At 41.1% G+C, this 24280-nt stretch overlaps 1 protein-coding gene across 2 annotated transcripts in view; it reads right to left on the reverse strand.

Moving 5' to 3' along the window:
• Positions 1–24280, reverse strand: part of SLC22A23 (solute carrier family 22 member 23) — a 167031-nt gene that overhangs the window by 7925 nt on the left and 134826 nt on the right. Inside the window, exons 6-10 of one of the 2 annotated variants that reach the window (XM_050939977.1) lie at positions 19877–19972; positions 13540–13642; positions 8570–8802; positions 3238–3270; positions 2430–2553 (exon numbers count right to left, since the gene is read on the reverse strand). In XM_050939977.1, the coding sequence (XP_050795934.1) occupies positions 2430–2553; positions 3238–3270; positions 8570–8802; positions 13540–13642; positions 19877–19972 (589 nt within the window). The remainder of the gene's footprint in view (positions 1–2429; positions 2554–3237; positions 3271–8569; positions 8803–13539; positions 13643–19876; positions 19973–24280) is intronic. The other variant, XM_050939978.1, reaches the window with a different exon arrangement.

Here is a 24280-nt window from a genome sequence, read left to right on the forward strand (position 1 = left end):
CATTTTCATCTGTAATTTGGGAAAAACTAACTAGAGAACACAACCTATTGTAATGATGTCCTAAAATAACCCTTTAATAGTTATGATAGTAAACAAAAGGTGAGTTTTGCTTTACAAGCAAAAGCCAATAATGATTCAAACTAGCTTACACACTCTTCTCTTCCCCTGCCAAAAGGAGTTCATTTGTGAAATATGTTCCTTATGCCACACAGCTGGAAAAAACACTGAATTAAAAAAGGAAAGGTTTGACCCTTTGCTACACAGATGACGAAATATTGTAAGGACATTGCACTTTGGGAAGTTTTTTCTCTCTCTCCCGCCCCACCCCCCCCTTCCCACCTTCCCTTTTTAAAGAGCCTAAATCTAATTGAAAGTCAATGAAACCTAAAGCACCTAAATCGTTTTGACACTATTGCAACTGTTATCTAGAACGTACGAATGAAGTTTATGTAGAGTGCATGAGATTATGCTGTTATAAGTAGTGAATAAATTAAATGGAAACTGATATTGCAAAGATATGGCTGGGAAAATTCCCAGAAAAGACCCTACCTTCCCATTTTCACTATTCTCAAGGATATCAAAGGCCATATTTAGGGCAAATATTTGACTCCTTTAAGATAGGTCTGTGTTGGGGAGGTGAAGGGAGAGGCAGACCACTAACCGGCCTTTGAAAGGCATAATGCTACCACTCGTGCTGGTGGAGAGGGGATGAGTGCAGAGAGAAATGATAAACCTTTGAAAGGTGAAGTTCCACTGACATTACCTCTGGGGCTGTTATCACTGCTAGCTGCACTGACTGCCCCCCTTTTCTTCACCAACCTGCCATTGATTTTTGGCTGCAGCTTTCACTGGACGGAAGCAGGGCTGCTTGTGTCTATTCCCCTTTTAGAACACCCACACAGGGCCAACATAAACTTCTCTTTCAATGGCCTGGATGCAGACCTGAGATGCATGCATAGGCGCTTACTCATGGGTGCTTTGGGGCTGGAGCATCCATGGAAAAAAAAAATTGTCGGTGCTCAGCACCCACCAGCCACAGCTGTTCGGCAGCTCAGAATGGGGCGGAGGGAGGGCAGCAAGCAGCGGGTGGGCGGGGGCCTCGGGGAGGGGGTGGAGTGGGAACAGGAAGAGGTGGAGCAATGGTGGGGCTTTGGAGGAGGGAGGTGCAGAGGGGCAGGAAGAGACAGAGCAAAGGTGGTGCCTCAGGGACGGGGCAGAGCAGGGCCAGGAGAAGGCAGAGTGGGGAGTGGCACCTTGAAGGGAGGAGCAGAGTGGGGGTGGGGCCTCAGACAGAGAGGAAGTGGAGCACCCCCGGGGAAAAGTAAAAGTTGGCACCTATGCATGCATGTGTTTACTACTTTCACAAACCCATGGGGATACGGAGAGGTACTTTTTATTAAACCAAGTGGCAACAGCATAATTTAATTGTTATACTCCGATTCAGCAAAGCACCTAAGCACAGGCTTCACTTTTTAGCATGCACAAAATCATTTCAAAGCCTGCAAGAAAACTGAAGCACAACACAGTGTAAGAACTGGAGAGCAAACCAAATTATAGCTACAATGCCTCATGCGATTCTTAATGTAAAAAGTATTGTTCACAATTAAAGAATCATAGAAAAGTAAGGCTGGAAGGTACTTCAAGAGGTCATCTAGCCAATCCCCCCATGCTGAGTCAGGATAAAATATACCTACACCTAGTTGTTTTTCTAATTATAAGGGTTGTTAAGTACTGAAATAGTTTACCAAGGGAGACTCTGGAATCCCCATCATTGGAGGTTTTAAAGAACAGGTTAGACAATTTTCCCTAATATCTAACCTAAATCTTCCTTGCTGCAAACAGAGATGATTACTTCTTGTCCTGCCTGTGGTGGACATGGAAAACCCCCAGATCCTTTTCTACAATACTACTGGCTAGCCAGTTATTCTCATTTTGTATGTGTGTGTCTGATTTTTACTTCCTAAGTGAAGTACTTTGTACTCATCTTATTGAATGTCATCTTACTGATGTCAGACCAATTGTCCAATTTAAGATATTTTTGAATTGTAATCCTGTCCCTCAAAGGGCTTTCAACCTCTCCCAGCTAGGTGTCACCCGCAAATTTTATAAGCACTCTCTTCGCTCCATCATCCAAGCTGTTAATGTTTATAAGCACTCTCTTCGCTCCATCATCCAAGCTGTTAATTAAAACATGGGAGAAAGGGTGAAACTGTCTGATGCAATGTAAATAACTCTCTCTGTTTATATGCAAAGTAGCTCCCAAGAGACTGCTCAAACTACAGAACATCCCAGAGTTCGTTGAACAGTATCAGATGATTAGAGATTTCACCCGGCATAAATAAAAGTATGCATTACACAATAAATGATTACTAAAGTAAGGACATCTGAACTGGTTCCGCACCCCACAGTGGGAAGTTTGGAGGTCTTACCTTATTACTGTTGGTGTGATTTCAGCACAGAAGAAAACACTAAGACTTCCAACAGCATGCGATGAAAACATACCCACAATGGAAAATGCAGTAGAGAATTTGTCCTTGACGCTGTCACTCATACCTGTTAGACAGTCAGACACACACATGTAGGTGGAAATTGAGCTCAGTACAATCAATATATGGCCCTCAAGAAATAAAACAAGAATCCATATTAAGTCACTCAGTTTCACCTTAGATGCAAGTTTGAGTCTCCTCCCTCAACATTTATTTAAATCAGTGTTTAAAAAGCCATGCACCAAACTACCCAAAACATAAATAAAATGTCATATTTCCAAAAAACAGCAGTAAACAGACAATCTCCAGCTTTGTTACCAACAGCCATCACAAAGTGGTAAAGCTCAAAAAATGTCTCCAAACACTTTTTCAGGCACTGGACATTGCCCACCCAAATCTGGTAGCCGTATGGAGACAACTAGAATTAATCATGACCTAGTACAGTTCTGTGGTTGAGACATTGCAGATGCTGCAATAGAGGAAGATACAAATAAAATGTTCTCATCTCCACCACAGGCCTGCGCAAAAAAATCCTTATACTGCAACTAATCAGACCCACAGAACCTGTAACAATGAGCAGCTAGCTCTGCAAGAAGAGTTCTAGGACATTGAGCTCAGCAGCCACCTTGCACATGAACACTAGCAGTTACTGCAATCAGGCTCTGTATCCTCAGCGACTCTTGCCTTTCAGATACACCCACTCAGAGTGCAAGCAGTTCAAAAACACTGCATAGACATTTGTAAACAGTACCTGAGTCTGGAAGTTGACTGTATTTTCCAATCACTGGATCCACAGACCGCAAAAGATAAATTAAAATATGAGAGAGAGAGAGAGAGAAAAAAATATGTGATTTATTCAAAGTGAAAAAAACAAACACCCTCCCCCCACCCCAAACCAAACTGCAGCCCTCCACTTCCTCCCCATATTCTTTCCTTTCAGTGTCATGACTGGATTGGAATAATCTTTCAAAACTATGGCATGCAATTTCCAGGATCTATTCCCAACTGGAGGACGGAATTCTAATGAGGTGATGATAATAACTGCACAGTGGTAAATCATTTGAAAAGACCTAGAATTAGCACTGAAATTAAACAAAAGTCTCTTTGTTGGTAACAAAGGTGTAAAAGAAACTGCTGTCAAGCTTTGCTGTAACCCTGAGGGAATGGCCACAGGGGCTTTAAGTTAGAGAAGGAAACCATTACAATCAGCATCCCTGCATTGCTAAACACATCATTTTCCCTTGCCAAAATCCAAAGTGAGTTTACAGTGTTTAAAATTATCTACAAGCTGCTTTTTGGCCCACGTTCCTACGCGGCACTAAGTAATGCTACATAAAAAGCAGAACAATAGTTATGCGAGCCTGGCAGAACACCCTAGCTGCTGGGTTACTCCAAAGAGCTTAGAGAAGTTCTGACTCAGGAGAAACCCTGAAATCTGGAAGGAGATCCCTCTGTCAGAGGCCTTATGAGACACAGAGACAGACACACACACAGATGCGCACACAACTGTTAAATTATACAAATGGCATGGCCATTCATTTCTCTCCAAACTATGGTCTTGCTGCCTAGAAGGAGTGATGGTGGGATGTGACGGGGGGGACAGACCGCAGTGGAAGGATACAAGCTGTTCCAGAGTCCAAAGCTGCCTTTTCCTCCTACTTTTGTACAGGCAGTTTTTAGAAATGGGAGGGAGACAAAGGGCAAACAGTACATGATGGGGCTCTCAGCAGGTGGGAACAGAAGGGTTTAACATGGGCATGACATTAATTCTCAATGTCCATCTTCAAGGTTAAGAATGGAACACAGCAGAACAAAAATAATTTAGAAATAGTTGTAATCTAGCTATCATAAATCTGTTTCTTCAAAGACGTGCTTTCTGTAGTTCATCATTATGCAGAGTATTATTGTGACGCTGTCTTAAAAGGAAGATGACCATGTTTACATACCACTGTTGCAGAATTGTGATAAATCTTATGCAAAGCACGCCTTGTAAGGTGTCAGTGGAAAAGTTGTAATCTGTTGAACAGTGTTACCCTGTTTATATGCGTGTATTATCATTGTATGTGAAGTTATGAATCTCTGCTATATGTTTGTATCTCAAACATATTGCGTTCTTGGGTAACACCCACAAGACAGATTTACATCAAGACCAGCAAGCCATGGTTGATGGGCCATTAAGGACAATCAACTCTTCTGAAGGGTCCCTCTCTATGCCTCAGAGAATATGTAGACCATGGATGCCTCATGACTCAGCCAGGGCATGCAGAACATGTGATCCCTGACTCCCATGTTTGTGCCAGTAACTTTCTAGGTACATGGACTGGGGGGTATAAATTGGAGACTCTGATATCATGTCCTTGCCTCTTGCCTCCTCCACATCTCTGGACTGTGATTTCTAACAAAGGGAAGCTTTGAACATGGACTGAGGGACCCCAATCTTTTGGGTGATCCAGGGAGACTTACTGCAAGCTAGCAGATTTAACAATCACTGCTATTCTCCTGATCTACAAACTCTGCCATCATCTGCAATGTATATGATTCACTTTAATCATTTAACAACTCTTTTTTTTAAAATTTAAAAATCTTTAGTTAGTTTACTAAAGATTGACTGCAGCATGATATTTGGTAAGATCCTAAAGTATATATTGAACTCAGGTGGGTGTCTGGTTTTCTGGAACTGAAGGAAGTTAATATATATGATTTCTGGTTTTAATAATCATTTACCACAGAAGTCTGGTTTGTGTGGGTGGTGCACAAGGGGCTAGAGGTCCCGAAGGGAACTATCTTTGGCTTCATAATAAGTAGTACAGTATTTTGGGAGCACATTTTTGTTACTGGCTTGATGAAGTCTTATGACAGATTACCACCAGTCTGGGGTATATGCCCTGTATTCTGGCAGTTGACCTGAGATTGGTGTTCTTAGCTGTGTTCCATAGCAGGCAGTGTGACAATAATTACTTAGACACATGCATGCACTATACATATTTCTTAATTACACTGCTACCTGTGTATTGCCAATGTGTGGCCAGACAAATCTACGAAGGGGGAGGGAGGAGATAGAGAACACACCTCCAGTTTGGGTGGGTCTGCTCCCAATAATTTATAGTAGGGAGATATGTTCCCCTCTGGCTTTTTCTCCAAAAGGCAATTTGACAGATGTTCAGACACACGCCTTTTTTTTTTACTATTTTTATAAGAGTTGCAAAACCAGAAACAACCTGAACCCACCCAGCATCAACCCACAGACCTGGTATACACTATTCTTGTCTCTGATATAACTGCAAAAGAGGCAGTCTCTAAGAGGATGGAAATTTTGGGACTCTGCCATCAATCAATTCAATTTCCTAAGCAGGCTCATTGCAGGTCAGAAAATCTGAGAAAGAGGAGGGAACCAAGAATGGGAAACCAATTTCCTTTGAAGCCTCCTTGGAGAAAAAAAATCTGGTAAAATTGTATGTCATTTCCATGCATTCTCTTAAGACAACAGAAAACTTTTTTTTTCCTTTTAAAACCCAGACAATCAAGTTTAACACATCAGAGATTGAAATCCACTCTGTTTTTAACTCTTCTCAGCGTGGGTGACTACCTCTGAGCTCTGCTACAGGAATAAATCCCTGCACCTAGAACAATGAACTGAAAGAATAAAGGGGAAATTGGAGGGAGAACAAAAGAGTTTCATTGTAGTTAAATATATATAGAGAATGGGCTCAAATCTACAGTGACTCATAGACTCTAGGACTGGAAGGGACCTCGAGAGGTCATCGAGTCCAATCCCCTGCCCTCATGGCAGGACCAAATACTGTCTAGACCATCCCTAATAGACATTTATCTAACCTACTCTTAAATATCTCCAGAGATGGAGATTCCACAACTTCCCTAGGCAATTTATTCCAGTGTTTAACTACCCTGACAGTTAGGAACTTTTTCCTAATGTCCAACCTAAATCTCCCTTGCTGCAGTTTAAGCCCATTGCTTCTTGTTCTATCATTGGAGGCTAAGGTGAACAAGTTTTCTCCCTCCTCCTGATGACACCCTTTTAGATACCTGAAAACTGCTATCATGTCCCCTCTCAGTCTTCTCTTTTCCAAACTAAACAAACCCAATTCCTTCAGCCTTCCTTCATAGGTCATGTTCTCAAGACCTTTAATCATTCTTGTTGCTCTTCTCTGGACCCTCTACAATTTCTCCACATCTTTTTTGAAATGCGGTGCCCAGAACTGGACACAATACTCCAGTTGAGGCCTAACCAGCGCAGAGTAAAGCGGAAGAATGACTTCTCGTGTCTTGTTTACAACACACCTGTTAATGCATCCCAGAATCACGTTTACTTTTTTTGCAACAGTATCACACTGTTGACTCTCATTAAGCTTGTGGTCTACTATGGCCCCTAGATCTGTTTCTGCCATACTCCTTCCTAGACAGTCTCTTCCCATTCTGTATGTGTGAAACTGATTGTTCCTTCCTAAGTGGAGCACGTTGCATTTATCTTTATTGAACTTCATCCTGTTTACCTCAGACCATTTCTCCAATTTGTCCAGATCATTTTGAATTTTGACCCTGTCCTCCAAAGCAGTTGCAATCCCTCCCAGTTTGGTATCATCTGCAAACTTAATAAGCGTACTTTCTATGCCAACATCTAAATTGTTGATGAAGATATTGAACAGAGCCGGTCCCAAAACAGACCCCTGCGGAACCCCACTTGTTATACCTTTCCAGCAGGATTGGGAGCCATTAATAACTACTCTCTGAGTACAGTTATCCAGCCAGTTATGCACCCACCTTATAGTAGCCCCATCTAAATTGTACTTTCCTAGTTTATCTATAAGAATATCATTCGAGACCGTATCAAATGCCTTACTAAAGTCTAGGTATATCACATCCACCGCTTCTCCCTTATCCACAAGGCTCGTTATCCTATCAAAGAATGCTATCACATTAGTTTGACACGATTTGTTCTTTACAAATCCATGCTGGCTATTCCCTATCACCTTACCACCTTCCAAGTGTTTGCAGATGATTTCTTTAATTACCTGCTCCATTATCTTCCCTGGCACAGAAGTTAAACTAACTGGTCTGTAGATTCCTGGGTTGTTTTTATTTCCCTTTTTATAGATGGGCACTATATTTGCCCCCTTCCAGTCTTCTGGAATCTCCCCCGTCTCCCATGATTTCCCAAAGATAATAGCTAGAGGCTCAGATACCTCCTCTATTAACTCCTTGAGTATTCTAGGATGCATTTCAGAAGGCCCTGGTGACTCGCAGGCATCTAACTTTTCTAAGTGATTTTTAACTTACTCTTTTTTTATTTTATCTTCTAACCCTACCCTCTTCCCGTAAGCATTCACTATATTAGACATTCCTTCAGACTTCTCAGTGAAGACCGAAACAAAGAAGTCATTAAGCATCTCTGCCATTTCCAAGTCTCCCGTTACTGTTTCCCCCTCCTTACTGAGCAGTGGGCCTACCCTGTCCTTGGTCTTCCTCTTGCTTCTAATGTATTGATAAAAAGTCTTCTTGTTTCCCTTTATTCCCATAGCTAGTTTGAGCTCATTTTATGCCTTTGCCTTTCTAATCTTGCCTCTGCATTCCTGTGTTATTTGCCTATATTCATCCTTTGTAATCTGACCTAGTTTCCATTTTTTATATGACGCCTTTTTATTTTGTAGGTCCCGCAAGATCTCGTGGTTAAGCCAAGGTGGTCTTTTGCCACATTTTCTATCTTTCCTAACCATCGGAATAGCTTGCTTTTGGGCCCTTAATAGCGTCCCTTTGAAAAACTGCCAACTCTCCTCAGTTGTTTTTCCCCTCAGTCTTGATTCCCATGGGACCTTACCTATCAGCTCTCTGAGCTTACCAAAATCCACCTTCCTGACTTCCATTCCCTATTGCTTTCAATGGGATTGTACAGCATGTGAATCTGCACCATCCACAGAGAGCTGATTTACTGCTCTTCTGTTCTGCAGCAGACAGGTTTTTTCCGTATGTCAGTTGAGAACAGCCATTGATTCAAGGCCGCATGCAGCTTTGCAAGGTAATGCTCTCTGACCAGTATCAAGGTGCAAGTCACTTATGCCCTCACTTACAGTTGAGAAGGCCTAACTGTAGAAGCGATGCCAGAGCTGTCAGAATCATGAACAGCAGCAGTCCTCCTCTTCGCCCTAGAAACCCAACGACGGGGCACATAGCCAGGCAGGATGCCAGAGCAATCCCTGCCATGGTATAGTAGTCTGCATAGAAATTGTGGGTGATCGTCATCTTTGCTTCATGACCCATCATGCTTTTTGCAAAGCAGTGATGTATCCCAAATCCGGTCAGCCTAGAGGAGACAGAAAGTGACAATGGGAGATCACTTTGGAACAGGCAGGCAAATATGGCAAGGTAACAAGGAGCTGGAAAGAAAAGGAAAACCTTAAACTCTTTGAGGCAGGGACTTCTCTTACTAAGCCTATACAACAGCCAGCCCACTGGGGCTGGATCTCCTTTGAGGCCTCAAGGTTCTACTGCAGGGGTCGGCAACCTTTCAGAAGTGGTGTGCAGAGTCTTCATTTATTCACTCTAATTTAAGGTTTCGCGTGCCAGTAATACATGTTAACATTTTTAGAAGGTCTCTTTCTATAAGTCTATACATTATATAACTAAACTATTGTTGTATGTAAAGTAAATAAGGTTTTTAAAATGTTTAACAAGCTTAATTTAAAATTAAATTAAAATGCAGAGCCCCCCTGGACTGGTGGCCAGGACCTACGCAGTGCGAGTGCCGGTGAAAATCAGCTCACGTGCCGCTTTCGGCATGTGTGCCATAGGTTGCCTACTACCCCTGTTCTACTGTAATACAAATAAACAATGATCAAAAATTGACCAAAACAAAAGACTTGTGATCAACTGACCTGATTCTAACAGGTACTAAACCACAGAAGTTCCCAAATCAAGCCATGTGAGATTACATTTTTATTATGTGATTGGAAACAACCTGAAATCAGTCATGAAAACCAATCAGAAGCTGCCTTCAGATTAATTTAATAGACTTCTGTTTTGATCTAATATCTGACCCTTGGCCTTTAGAATGAGTTCTGCTGTGATCAGTTTTATGAAGAAGGGCTGTATGGCTGGGCAGCAAGGAAGCATAATACAAAACAGATCACACCATATATAGTAACCTCACTCCCCAAGGTAGTGCTGCTGCCAAAATAACTTTTAAAATGAATATTTAAAGTGACATACTGAACCAGTATTTAATTTGTTACTATGACTGTTATGAAATGAAAATCTATGGCTTGAATTGTGGTTCATGCCATACTTCAGTATCAGTTTCTTCCACTTATTTTTTTACATGAAAACAAGTACCTCTATTGACCATTTCTCCTCTGTTTCAAATATTTATTTAAAAAAATAAATGGTGGGTGCAGTGAGATTCATCTGGCTAGTGCCAGATCTTAGTGCAATGTAAAATCATTTCATGCACTGACAGAGCTACTGGTATATTTTAGTGCTATCAACACCTCCTCAGGCAGTGCTACACCTCTCCCAGAAAAGGGCCTCATATCTGTGGCAAATTCTGTAGCATTTAGGTAATGTGGACCTGCCTCATTAACTGAGGAGGAGACTAAATATTGCCAAATCCATTCTACATGTGCACCATTAAGCCACATTTGGGCTAGGGCTCCAGAATGAATGGCTAGTATGTTACACCAGCTATCCTACTTAATTTCAGGAATTTGAAACAATTTTTATGGAAACCAAACTACGGAGAGCTTTTTGTTTTTTTAAATAAACAAACTGTGGGGACTTATACAGCTAAATGAATGACAGTCCTGTGCAGAGCAGACCAGTCAGTGAAAGCCAAGATAGAATTGTGCATTTTTTGGAGCTGCAGAATTGACATATTTTACACTGACAGAATGTACTACAGGACACACAGTTGTTTATTCTTGTACAAAATTTCATTTGCTTTTGAAATCTACAGAATAATCGGTACATAATTTATTTTCTGTCTTAACTCTTGTGCTTGCTACCTTACAAACACTATTTAATATACAACTAGACAACACTAATATATTACACAAATATATGCAGCGATGATATCCATGTGATAAACGGAAGACCCATGAGATAAATGAATTCATTATACAATTTATTACCTGTGCTCTTCCCTTTAATCCACAACCCCAGGATTCATTCTAACATCCTAAAATTCTGAGGAGATCAAACAGTTGCCTTTTTTTTTTTTAAATAAATCAATGTGCCCTGAAAAAATTTCCTCTTTCTCCCCTGAAATGTCTTATTTTTCCCAAAATTCACCTGCCTGAATCTCAGGACAGACTACATGATGCAGGAGGAATAATAATAATGAAAAATAGGCTCTTCTTTCCCTAAAATAAACGAGATCTGCCTGACAAACACAAATTTGATTCACAGTCTTCAAAGAATGCAAAACTTCTCCACTGACAATGGTCAAAAATCATCCTTTGTGTTGCTTTTATTCTGGTCTTGGGAATTTCCAAATAAGTCTAATTAAAAGTGGGGTGGGCGAATGGAAATTCATACAGAGACAATGTTTATAAATCCACTTGAGTTACTGTAGCTATAAACTCAGTCTAGCAGCAAAAAAATTGCTCCAGAATGCATGAGGCCACCACAGTGGTTATTAAAAGCCCACCACTTCTTTCACCAACTGACACTGTAAATTAAGGCACTGATCAGGCAACTGATTCAGCACAGACAGATCCTTAGAGTCAATGGGCCTCACTCAGGCAAGATCAGTTGATCCAATGCTGCAATTCATAATCATATGGGTCACTAACTTCTCATGTGAGTGAAGATTACAGGTTGGGGCCCTAAAATCAAGTGGAAATTCCAACTATGGGCAGGGAACTTATATTTCTACACAATTTTTCTAGGCAATTTCTGGTCTTACTACCATCACTCCATCCCAATTTAAAAATCATAAGGTGATCCAAATGGGCACTTAATATAATTGACATACTAGGAAACACCATCACTTTCCCCTGTTCCCTTCCCCACCCTCAAAAGTAGTTAGGGTAATTTTGAAATAGATTTCAAGACCATACATTTACTTTTATTACACACTTTAGAAGCTCTCCCAGTTGTGTGTGAAATAACTCTCAATCAGGGCCTGATCCTGCAAACACTTAAGCACACGCTTAACTTCACTCATGTAGATGTTTGCCAGATTGAGGCCTTAGAATGTAGATGTCACACTACTGTGTTTGAGAAAGTGCGCTTTCCCTGTATACCCCTTTAATGATTTGGAGGAACTGAAGTCCTTTTTGTCCAATTTTCAGGACATCATGGTCAGCTACTATACAGGTCACAGGTTAGTATTTATTGCCAGACAACTTCTTCCTTTGCCAAATTAATCCATTAAATTTTAGAAAATGTTAAAACAGATTGTAGATAAAATATGCAAACAGTGTTATAATTCTGCAATTGATTACATTCAAATCAATCATATGGGCTTATTTCCTCCTTTCCTCTGTGCTTTATTTGAAATAAAGTCAGGAGAAGATGGTAATATCCTTGGACTTTTCACCTTACTTGCTCCCCTCTACCTCCCAGATAATTTAAGACATGCAAATTAAACTGGTAGTCATTAATTTTAATCCAGGATAATGGAAATCTACAGCTTGACCTCTCATGTGAGAGAAACTTACAAGACCCAACACGAAACTACTGAACAAATTGGTTTAAATTTAAAAAGGACACCATCGAATGCACCAAAGACATTAACCACTTCGGACTGATCTGCTTCCTTGACATGGTCCATTGGAAGTATAAGGTGAGATTTTCAAAAGCACCTATGGGTACATCTACATAGTGTTTCAAACCCTGTGGCAGTGAGTCTCAGAGCCCAGGTGTACAGACTGGAGCTTCTGCTATGGTGCTGAAAACAGCAGTGCAGATGTTGCAGCTTGGGCTGGAGCTCAGCCTCAAAAGTCCACTGGGTTTCAAAGCCTGAGCTGCAGCTGAGTCCAAACATCTACACAGTTGTTTTTTTAAAAAAAGAACAGGAGTACTTGTGGCACCTTAGAGATTAACAAATGCATTTGAGCATAAGCTTCTGTGGGCTACAGCCCACTTCTTCAGATGCATGTAGTGGAAAATACAGTAGGAAGATGTGTGTACACACACACACACACACACACACCATGAAATAATGGGTGTTACCATACACACTATGAGGAGAGTGCTCAGTTAAGGTGAGCTATTATCAGCAGGAGAGAAAAAGAACTGTTTGTAGTGGTAATGAAATTGACAAGAAGATGTGAGGGACTAGGGGGAGGGAAGGGGGGGGAAGATAAGCATGGGGAAATAGTTTTACTTTGTGTAATGGCCCATCCACTCCCAGTATTTATTCAAGACTAATTTGATGGTGTCCATTGCACATTAATTCCAATTCTGCAGTCTCTCGCTGGAGTCTGTTTTTGAAGTTTTTGTTGTTGTAATATTGCGACTTTTTGGTCTGTAATCAAGTGACCTGGGAGACTGAAGTGTTCTCCAACCGGTTTTTGAATATTTTTAGTGCTCTAGCATGAGCCCCACTCTGAAGACTCAGGGCTTGAGACTTGTGACCATGATTTTAGAACTCTGTGTAGATGTATCCTACATAACATAGGAGCACAAGTCTTGTTGAAACTGGGATGAGAGGGTGGAATTCATGTGAAAGTCAATGGCACTTGTGCCCTTGTCATTCGGAAAATCCTACCCAGAGTAGCAAGTTTGTGCAAGACAAAAATATACAGTTGGGCACTGACACATCGATGCATTTGCACAGCTACCACTCCCAAGAAAGCACCTTATGCTTTTTGCTCCACAGCTTAAAATGTTAGATGACTACTTCCTTAGGCTTTTACACGAGATTAGTCTTCTGGGAGAGCTCACTCTTCTTATCAAAGATCAGCTCTTTAAGACACTGGGTTAAGGATCCTGTAATGGGGCAGAAGAGCCTCCATATTTCCATCACCATCCACATCTACTTTCAGTTTACCAACAGAGAAAACATTCAACATACTTGACAGGAATATGTTGGACTTACGAGTTCACACACAATACTACAATGTTTTTCCACAGGTTCCTGGTTCCCACTACTTTAACAATGCAGACCTTCTTGGGCCTCCTGGTAAGCTCCTTCTCCAGCTCTGAAACAAAACAGAAGGTCATTCTCTTGGTAGCAGGGGAGCAGAGTAGCCAGTGGATTTCAGATTTTATTCTGCGTGTTCTGGGAAGAGGGACACTAGGGTTCTCCTCCACTTCTGCCTCAGAGCTCTGAGGATGCCACACCACCCTGCACCCCCCAGCACCCCACACACTCCTTGCTTGTTTCTCTCTTATCCTTCCATGTGTTGTTGATCCTCTCTGCAGTCTTGGATGGCTGCATGTGGCTCCCTGCAGATTCCAATGCTACTCACAATTTAAAAAATGTATGTAAAAAAAAATAATTGGGGAGTTAAGGATGGAATGTAGATGGATAGTCCTCGAGAGATGTCAAGTTGCCTGATACACCAGAACCTCTGCTAGTGTATTTAGTCCTAATCGGCAACACCCTCTGCTAGTGCTATGCCTCTCACAGGCAGGGTCCCTCACATGTGTGAGAAAATGGATAACATTTCTATAATATGGATCTGTGCTATCTAAGGAGTGGACTGGAGACTGCCAAACTCATTCAATGTGTGCTTCTCTAACCCCAGGTTTCTAGAAACAGATGGCTAGAAGGTTATGGCAATACATCATCTGTCCTCCTCAGTTTCAGTGTTGCAGCTGTGCTAGCCACAGGATAGGAGACAGATGAGATGGATAATAGCTTTTATTGGACCAACTTCTTCTGGGAAAGACACAAGCTTTTGAGCTCCAAAGGACCTCAAGACATAGGCGCTGGCTCTGTGGGTGCTCTGGGACTGGAGCACCCATGGGGAAAAATTGGTGGGTGCTCTGCACCCACCGGCAGCCAAGCTTCCCCCCAACTCCCAGCTCACCTCTGCCTCCTCCCCTAAGCACGCCACATCCCTGCTTCTCCTCCCAGCTATTTCATGGCATAACAAGCTGTGGGAGGGAGGGGGCAGGAGCGGGAACGCGGCATGCTTAGGGGAGGAGGTGGGGAAGAGGCAGGGCTGGGGCAGGGATTTGGGGAAGGAGTCCAATAGGGGCAGGGAGGGGGCGGAGTTGGGGCAGGAACTTTGGGGAAGGGGATAGAATGGGGGCGGGGCAGGGGTGGAGTCGGGGCCGGCGGGAGCGAACACCCACTGGCGCCAGGAGAAGTTGGCACTTATGCCTCAAGAACAGCTCTGTAGAGCTCCAAGCCTTGTCTCTTTAACCAAACAGAAGTTGGTCCAATAAAAAAATATTACCTCACCCACTTTGTCTCTCCTTCCCTTCAGGCATTTAAAGTCATTTTGATGGACACTAAACAGAGGAATATTTTTTACAAAAATTATGGGGGGCTCATCATAGCAATCTCTTCAGATTTTAAAGCAGCGCTCAGTGCTCGAAGACCTTGCCCGCTCTTGAGTTCAAGAAAAGGCTGTGAGCCTGACTGACCCTCACACTACGCTGTCGGAATCCTGCTGAGGCAGCCATAAACTGACTTTTCTTTGCCATTTTGTAGTGGAATACAGACAATTCTTAGAGAATAGGTATTTGCACAAAACCAGTTTATGAATGGTACAAAACAGAGTGAAGAGCACTGTATTACCCAAACATCTAATCCCCTGAGATTAATTTAGCTGCTATATAAACATATTAGATCATACTTTCCAGGATACTGTATCAGTTACAAGTGATTCCAAGGGTAAAAGCCCAGTAAAAACTTAAGCAGCTGTGATTAGAAACGTCATAACAGTTCCACATTCCAGCAGTACAAACTGTACTTGCTTCAACACTTCTAGATTAATAGATTCTAAAGCCAGAAGAAACATTGCGGTCATTCAGTCTGAAGCCATAGAACTTCACTAAAATAAATCCTAGAGCAGATCTTTTAGAAACACATCCAATCTTGGTGTAAAAATTGCCAGAGATGGAGAATCCACCATAACCCACAGTAAATTGTTCCAATGGTTAATTACCTTCACTGGTAAATATTTACACCTTATTTCCAGTCTGAATTTGCTTAGCTTCAGCTTCCAACCTTTGGATCATACTCTACCTTTTTCTACTAGATTGAAGAGCCCATTATCAAATATTTGTTCTCCTGTAGGTACTTATAATGGAGTCACTCCTTAACTTTCTCTTTGTTAAGATAAATTGATTGAGCACCTTGAATCTATCACTATAAGGCATGTTTTCTAATCCTTTAACCATTCTTGTGACTCTTTTCTGAACCCTCTTCAATTTATCTACATCCTTCTTGATTTGTGGACACCAGAACTCAACCCAGTATTTTAACAGCAGTCCTACCAGTGCCAAAATAGAGAAGTAAAATAACCTCTTTACTCCTACTCAAGATTCCCCTATTTATGCATTCAAAAAGTCACCCAAAAAGTCTTGGACTAGTCACAATATATACTGACTGCCTATGAGACTGCAACACAGCCTCCCACAGTAGTTTGCAACAGCTCCCTTCATCCATATATTAACAGTCTGGCTATCTCTAGTACTTCTATCTTCCCTAACCTTTTAAAGGGATGCCGGATGAAAAAAGATGAAAGAAAACCACTGGGGAAGTAAAGAAAATGAAGGTAATGGGGTGGGGGAGAAGGGGGACAAAGAACAGACGTGTCTGCTATTATCTGGAAAAATCTATCTTTTGCATGGAAAATCCCCCACACCAATAGAAAAATGCTATTTTGTAATCTAATTAGCCATTTTCTTCACTGCCCACAGATACACTAGAGAAGAGTTCAAACATTAACTATGAGACACATTTTAAAGCAAAGATATGAGGGTGCTGTCATGCTGTTCTCATAATTACAGTTGAAATCTTTCAATTGCTAATCCACAAAATGCAGCAGAACACACCAGATGACAGAATCACAAAATACAGAGATCAGAGAAAAGTAAGTTGGTCATATTATTCATAATAATTATTTGTATTACGCTAGCAACTGGGGACCACAGTATGCTAGGTTCTGTAGAAACACAAGAAAAAAGATGGTCCCCTGCTAGTACAGGATTGCGCCCTACAGTGCATTTTTAATGCTTTGTCTAGTCTAGTTTTAAATTTCTCAAGCAAAAGGCACTTCCCACCTCTTTCTTTGGGAGACTATTTAGAGTTTTAGTGGATCTAATAGTCAATATATTTTTGCGGATCTCCAGCTTAAATTTTGCCTCTCTTAATGGGATGATATTAACTCAATCATACCTCTTATACCATCCCAAATAATTCCTCTTCATTCCTGATTTTTACACTCTCTAGATATTTGTAGACCATTATCTCCCTTATTAATCATCACTCATCTACGCTACATGTACTCAATCCTTTCAATATTTCCTCATGTACCAAACCTCTCAAACTCTCCTAAACCTCCCACTTCATTGTTTTTCTCTGAACTCTTTCTGGTGTGTTATGAGGAGGGCACCCAGCAATATATTCCAGATGTGGTTGCACCATCTGAACACACAACCTCAAACTTCAGACCTGAGCATATGCACAGCACCTAGTAAAATGCTCCAGTCACAAACCCAGCCAGTTAGCCTCTCTGAATGAGACTTTCACGCTAATGACTATTAGCACTAAAATTTCAGATGCAGAGGCTACAGTTACTGGATTGCAAACAAATGAAATACTCTCAATCTTCAAAGTCATCTACCCTTTTCCACTCTTCATTATTTTTACAATTTCCTCCCCTGCATAGTTCATATTTATCACCAGGTATCCTCCAAGTAGGAAGCAAGGCTGATTTACATTCAAGCTCTAATTAATAGCAACAGATTAGCTACCCAGCCTGCAAAACTCTCCAACTATAGTATTGACTTCCCATTTAAGTTTATACTATAGTAAATGAAAAAGTACAGAACGCTAGGAGCCCTTGGCAAACTCTTAAAAATACATAAACAAACCGATTTAGTAATTTCCTGTAAGTACCACCACCCAGCAGCAACATAAAAACAAAAATGTAATAATCCTACTTAACAAGAGAATCACCAGAGTCCCCTTCTAGCTACTCCAAACTCGCCCAACCCCTCAAAGGCCAGGGAGAAGAAATGACCTTTTGCACCATGCCTGGAAGGTTTATAAACTCAGGGTGCTGTGAACCCAGCAGGAGGAGGGGGTGAGTTCCAAAGAGGCAGAGTCCTGAAGGAGAACAGCCTGCCTGTAGCCCCCTCTCTTTTATACCAACAAGGCTCTATCTAAGGTGCCTTGACTGACTAAGTGTAGTAGTATATCATGGGGATAGCAATGGTCTGTTACAGTGATACTCAGACTGAGGATCTCGAGCCACAAGTGGCTCTTTAATGTGTCTCCTGTGGCTCTTTGCAGCACATGATATGAAAACCATGTGTGATTTAAACTATTAACCAATCAGAATGCTTTTACTACATTATTAACCAATTGTAGTTGATAAAATTTTATATATCCCTTTCATATGGTTTAATTCACACTATTGTGGCTTTTTTGGGTAATGCTGATCACTAATTTTGCTCCTGAATCAGTGAGGTCTGAGTATGACTGGTCTGTTACTTAAGTAGATCCCAGATCATTGAAGTTTTATAGGTCAATGTCATCTTTAAATCAACCAGAAACCAACAAGCTGATATTGCAGATCACAGATTGTAAAAAGCCATTACTGTCGTAGGGGTATTGCAACAGAATGAACAGAGATATTTACTTGATGATTCTGCACTGGATTTCTCCAATTAAAAACAACCTGCATTTAACATTTCAGTTTTTATTACTTCATTAGGATGTTCGGTATGAGAGAGAAGAAGTTTCCTTTACTCATCAACTCACAGCCCCATTAGATGCCTTCCTGTTCTCCACAGCATCACTATTTGTAACATTTCCACTCAGGGAAAGAGCAGGAAAATGATGAACAAGGAAGCTCTTTATAACTTCAGTGGAAACTAGAACTATAATGGCCTCATGAAAAAAAATATAGCCGCCGCCGATTCTTCTGTACAAACTTTGAGGCTGTTGAATTTTCATGGAATTCTCTGCATTTCAGACATGCTGCTTTCAGATGAAACAAACTTGAGCCCATTATTACCAACCCAAAATCTATAATGCTTTTAACCTACCTCTTCCCTTCTGCCTTGTGACAAAGAGAAAGAAGCAAAGCTCATCAACCAGAGCCCAGCAAAAGGACATTCAAAACCACCTGTAGTCCATGGGCATGGTTTGATTCTAGAGCCCTGGAGGGGGACATGCATATCTTACACTTTCAGATGATAGTAGCAAAAACATTTAAACACGTTCACAGCTCTTTTCATCATTAAAGTATTTTACAGAGAACTAATCTTCACAATACTCATTTTGCAGGAGGGAAATATGAGGCACAGAGAGGGAAAGTAATCTGCTCACCAGTCAGTCAGTCAGTGGCAGAGATAGGATTACAACTTAAGGGTTCCTCACTCCCTATCCTGTATTAATTTTATTAGTCCATGAAGCCCATCTTAGTAAATTATATTTTTAAAAAATCAATGTTAAAGAACATTAAGGTTCCAAACACACGTCAGGAAGTGCCAGATTAAAGTTTTCATTTGAAACCTTAATTCAGTCCCCTTGAGTGTATGCATTATGATAGTCTTTAATTACATGATCGCATGCTATTTTTTTCCACAAGGCTTCCTCTTTATGCAGTGAATGGGGGGTTATTTAATATTTCTTTTTATTCTCTTTGTTCAATGTGTGGCCTTAGGCCTTATTTCATGCACATCATCCAAACCCTGTATTAAACACAAAATTATTAGTTTCCTTGTGGGCATTTCTATGGTGCTCTCACCAGAGCACCTGAACTCTTCACAAAGATGAATGAAATTATTTTTACAACTTTTCAGTGAGCCTAGGGGTATTACCACTCCCGTTTTATGGATGGGAAACTGAAGCACAGAGTTTTAGGCTGAAAAATTGTCAAAGATATCCACCATTTTTTGGTGCCCCACTGGAAAAAGCTTAGGCATTGATTTTTCAGAGTACTAAGCATTATATAGCACATTATATGTTCAAATCATAGCTCCCATTAACTTAAGCTACAGCTGATAATGCTCAGATCATCTGTACATCAGACCTCAGGGTATCAAGCCAAGTACCCAGAAAATGAGGAACACACAATTAATGGCCACCTGTGAAAAGTTTGGTTTAAGTGACTTGGCCAGAATCACAGAGGAACTCTGTAGCAGAGACGGGGATAGAATCCAGTGCTCCAGGGCAGCATTCAGTTGCCTTAACCATGACACTATTCTTTCTCCTCCTGCAACCCTCTGTCTCATTCATTACACACCTTCCAACTTCTGCAACAAATGAGGTAGGGATCCTACAGACAACAGCTTCATTCCGGGAGCATCGTCCATCCTGTGCACTGAGTGAGGCAAGGGTCCTGTGGAAAAAATAACTTGTGATCATGTAATTAAAGGTTTCATAGTTTCATAGTACAAACACAAGGAGGCCAAATTAAGGCTGCACAGGCAATCTATTCTTAACTTTTGAGTGTTTGACTTTGACTTTGAACGCTTATTTTAATGTTGTGTTTTTTTGTTTTTAAATGTAGCTTCTTACTTAAAACACACACACACAGAGAACTGAAAACCAACCAAATACTGTAGCACATATGGAACTATACTGACATACTGCATTTGTCATCATTATATCATCATAGTAATACATCTGAATGGACTAAGAAATGCATATTATTTCAGAAGCAAATTTGCTCCTGTGATTTAGAAATAGGCTGCAAATTTCACCTATTCTTCTGAGTCACATGGAACTCCCTGCAAGTTCTGATTTTGAATTGGATTACTCACTCTCTGCTGACTGCCTCTGCAATTCTATCTGCATTTTTTCCCTGTACGCAAAGTATTCTTTCAACTTTATTATGCTGATTGGCCATATCTTGGAAATGAACATCTACCTCCTGAATATCAAGAGAGGCATTCCAGATTAGATTTTCATTCAGAGATAAGTAAAGTAGGGAGTTTTGTTATTCAGTCTGGTCAAGTAGTTATTTTTCATCAAGGAATTTTAAGAAGTGTCTCCGTCACTGTATACAAAAAACAATGAAACACGCACAAAGGCAGGTTTCCATGGAAGCATCAGGTCTGAAACTAAGACATTTACCAGCATAGATTTTCAAGCAGCCCATAGCAGAGCATAAACAAAAACACTGGTGTAGTCACCTTTCACTTAACTGTAAATAACTGTCTAGATCCTGACATGGTGTAAATCAGTGCATTTCTAGTGACTTCAATGGAGTTATGCTGATTTACATGAACTGAGGATCTGGCCCTTTGTCTCAAGTACAGAGTGTATCCATCCTATCACCGCAATATACAAACTATTTAAAATGAATACAATCCTTTAATAATGTACAGGCAGAATGGAGTTTTGTGACTTCAAAATCCATCAACAAACTGTCCCTCTCCTCCTCCTTCAAGATGATCTGTCATCGATACACTTCCTTGTTATTTACAGTCTTGTTTGGTTAAAAACAACTCGTCTTTTAGCTACCCTGAAATGCAGATTGTTTGTAGGCCTCACCAAAGGAAACACTTGGATTAGTTCTGATGGAAGATTTTCCCATAAAAAATGTACTACTTTGAATGCAAAATTTTTCCTGTCAACACTGTCACAATATTCCTTTATTGTGAAAAAAAGGTTGCGCTTTAATAAACGTTTATCAAAATTATAAAGATGTTATCACCCTGCTTATTGAGGTTTTCCATTTATAAAAACAGCTTTTTAGTAAACAAAAACGTCCACCATGTTTTTTGATTAAAAAAAAAAAATCAATAAAAAGAGGGTGATTATGAAGTCTGAAATGAAAAGAACTTAGAAATTTCAAATTCTTCGTGAACTAGTTTTTCATTTTTCAAATTAACTCTAATTAGTACGCTTTGGTGTCTAATTGGTGGTGACAATATGATTTGTAAAGGCAAAATATCTTCATGAAACAAACTGTTCCTGGCAAAAATCAAGGTGGCTGTTAATCAATGAAAAATAAAAATACCAGTAGAAGAGGAGTTTTCTCCTTTATTCTGTCTCTCAGAAAAGTATAGCTTATAACGAACACCACATTACCTCCCTGTGCAAGGCTACTGAGAAGATTGGAGCAATGCAAATTTGCAGTCATCTAGAGTCATCAGATAAGCTTGTTTTTTCTCATTAGTTTGTTTTTTGATGCAGTTATGGCCGTGAGACTGTGCTGGTCTTGTTGGTTAAGGCTGTCTTCCTACTGATAACTTAGGCCTTGGCTACACTCACACTTTACAGCGCTGCAACTGGGGTGTGAAAAAACACCCCCCTGAGCGCTGCAAGATACAGCGCTATAAAGCGTCAGTGTAATCAGGGCAGCAGTGCTGGGAGCGCGACTCCCAGCGCTGCACGCTACACCCATAAGGGATGTGGTTTACATGCAGCGCTGGGAGAGCTCTCTCCCAGCGCTGCCGCTCTGACTACACTCATACTTCAAAGCGCTGCCGCGGCAGCGCTCTGCCAGGGCAGCGCTTTGAAATTCCAAATGTAGCCATACCCTTAGAATCAGATGTCTTTGCCAACGTACCTAGACTTTTCAGCTGCTTTTGACACTGTTGATTCTGGCTAAGTCTACACTGGAGTTGGAGGTGCAATTTCCAGCTTGGGTACATATATCCATGCTAGCTCTGATTGAGCTAGCATGCTAAAAATAGAAGCATAACCACAACTGTCTGAGTGGCGGAATGGGATAGCCAACTCGAGTATGAGCCCATCTGAAACCCTAGTTTCATAGCTGGGCGGCTAGCTGTGGCTACACAGCGTGATCAAAGAATGCATATATTTACCCAAACTGGAAATTATGCCTCCAGCTATGGGGTAGATGTACCTTATATGAAGTTTTGCTTAGCTGACTGTGTACCTTTACAGGTGTGGTTTAGACTGCTGTCAAATCATTCCATTTATTCCTTCAGAGACACCTTTTAAGAGTGGTCTTGGGAGTTATTAATTCACCCGAGGGGCTTTATAGTGTGAATTTCCAGGGGTTTCTAATTCTTCTGCCCCTTACTTTTTTTCATCATGTGGTCCATCTTCTCATTGACTTCAATAGGCTTTGGTTCAGGCACACACTGGAGGCAATTTGAGTTGCAGTATGTCATCAGCAAGTGGACAGATGAGGACTTGCACCAAGTAGTGTGAATAACATGAAATTTACAAAGGGCTCAGAATCTGTTCAGTGTTTGGACTGAAATTCAAGTCCAAGGAGTTTCCCCCTCCACCCGAAAACTAGTTCACCCACTTATAAGCTCCATAATAAAGAATCAGCATTCACAAACTTCCTCAGGGCATTTCTGTGACTAAAGTAGTTGCTGTAATGATCTGTTGTGTTGCACATATTAATTTGATGGAAACATACAAGCAGAATTACAGTGTGTTTTCTAGCTGCAAATTGCTTCACATTTTCATTGCTAGGGACCTACAGAAGCAGTCTATCATTTAGATGTATTGTGTAATTCTGTCACACAAGGCTATGTGTGATAATATAGTGAGTCAGAATATTTAGAGACAATGGATCCTAGCTAAAGCAAAGCTATACACTATCTTTTCCACTGGAAGACACAAGGCAGTTAAAATAGACTGGTGGACAGTTCAACAATAGGAAAAATGAAAATATGGAATTTCTGCACCAATGTTGAGACGCTGCCCCCGATACCTGTTGTGTACAAGTACAAGCTTATCACCCATCCTTCACTTGACACTTAAAACATAAAGCAGAAGCATCTGCTTTCCTCATTTGCTGCCAACATGCAAGATACCAGGATGGCCCTTTTGCACTGATGACAAAATTATCATTGGTCATTTTTGCCCCAGTGGCAGACACAAACCCTTGACCTTTTCAGCTTGAAGGACACTTGAGTGGATTGTCACAGGGTGGTCTGTCAGCTTCAGTAGAAATGACCTCATGATGTGAACGCACCGACCCTGTAGGGTAACAGAGGAGAGTATTGTGCCACAGCTTCATAGTCTTCCAGACCATCTAGCATGTTAACATCATCCTCAATGACTAGAAGAAGGGTGTTATTCTGCCTCTGTCCAAACAGGGTGACGGCCAATTGTAGCAGCCAGAGGTATTACACTGTTGTTGGTCCCAGGGAATGTCTTTGCTTCTGAGTGTGTGTCTCGAATCAGCAAGGCACTGTGGGGCAAAGGCTGGGATGCTCAGTGCAGTTTCAGACCTGGTCTCTCCACTTTCAGCCATCTTCTCAAAAAGCTGTCTCCGGGTAAAGTGGATGGCTGAATTTAGTAAGCCATGCGCAGCACTTTTTATAGACTTCTATCAGGTCTCTGAGTCAGTGCATCGAGCATGTTTGTGGGATGTCATGAGGTGATACAGCATTCCTGGGAAGATACTGTCATTGATAGAGGAGCCCTAGAATGGAACAGAAAGCTATGTTTGCATCAGTGGCAGACACATGGCTTCGTATTTCCCACAGAAGTTTGGCAAGGCTGCATCCTGTCACCATCATTGTTCAATATTGCCATTGACTGGCTGATGGATAAGGTTGATGAGGCACTCTCCGTGGTGTCGAGCTGAATGTCCGTTTGTTTTGAGACAGTGAATTACACTAATGACATCTCCCTGGCTCAGTCTGGTGAATCGCTGTAGCTAAAAGCCACTCTCTTCTGGCAAGAAGCAACACACACTGCTCTGATTATT

The sequence above is a fragment of the Gopherus flavomarginatus genome, chromosome 2 (assembly GCF_025201925.1).
Source record: "Gopherus flavomarginatus isolate rGopFla2 chromosome 2, rGopFla2.mat.asm, whole genome shotgun sequence".
NCBI classification, from domain to species: domain Eukaryota; kingdom Metazoa; phylum Chordata; order Testudines; family Testudinidae; genus Gopherus; species Gopherus flavomarginatus.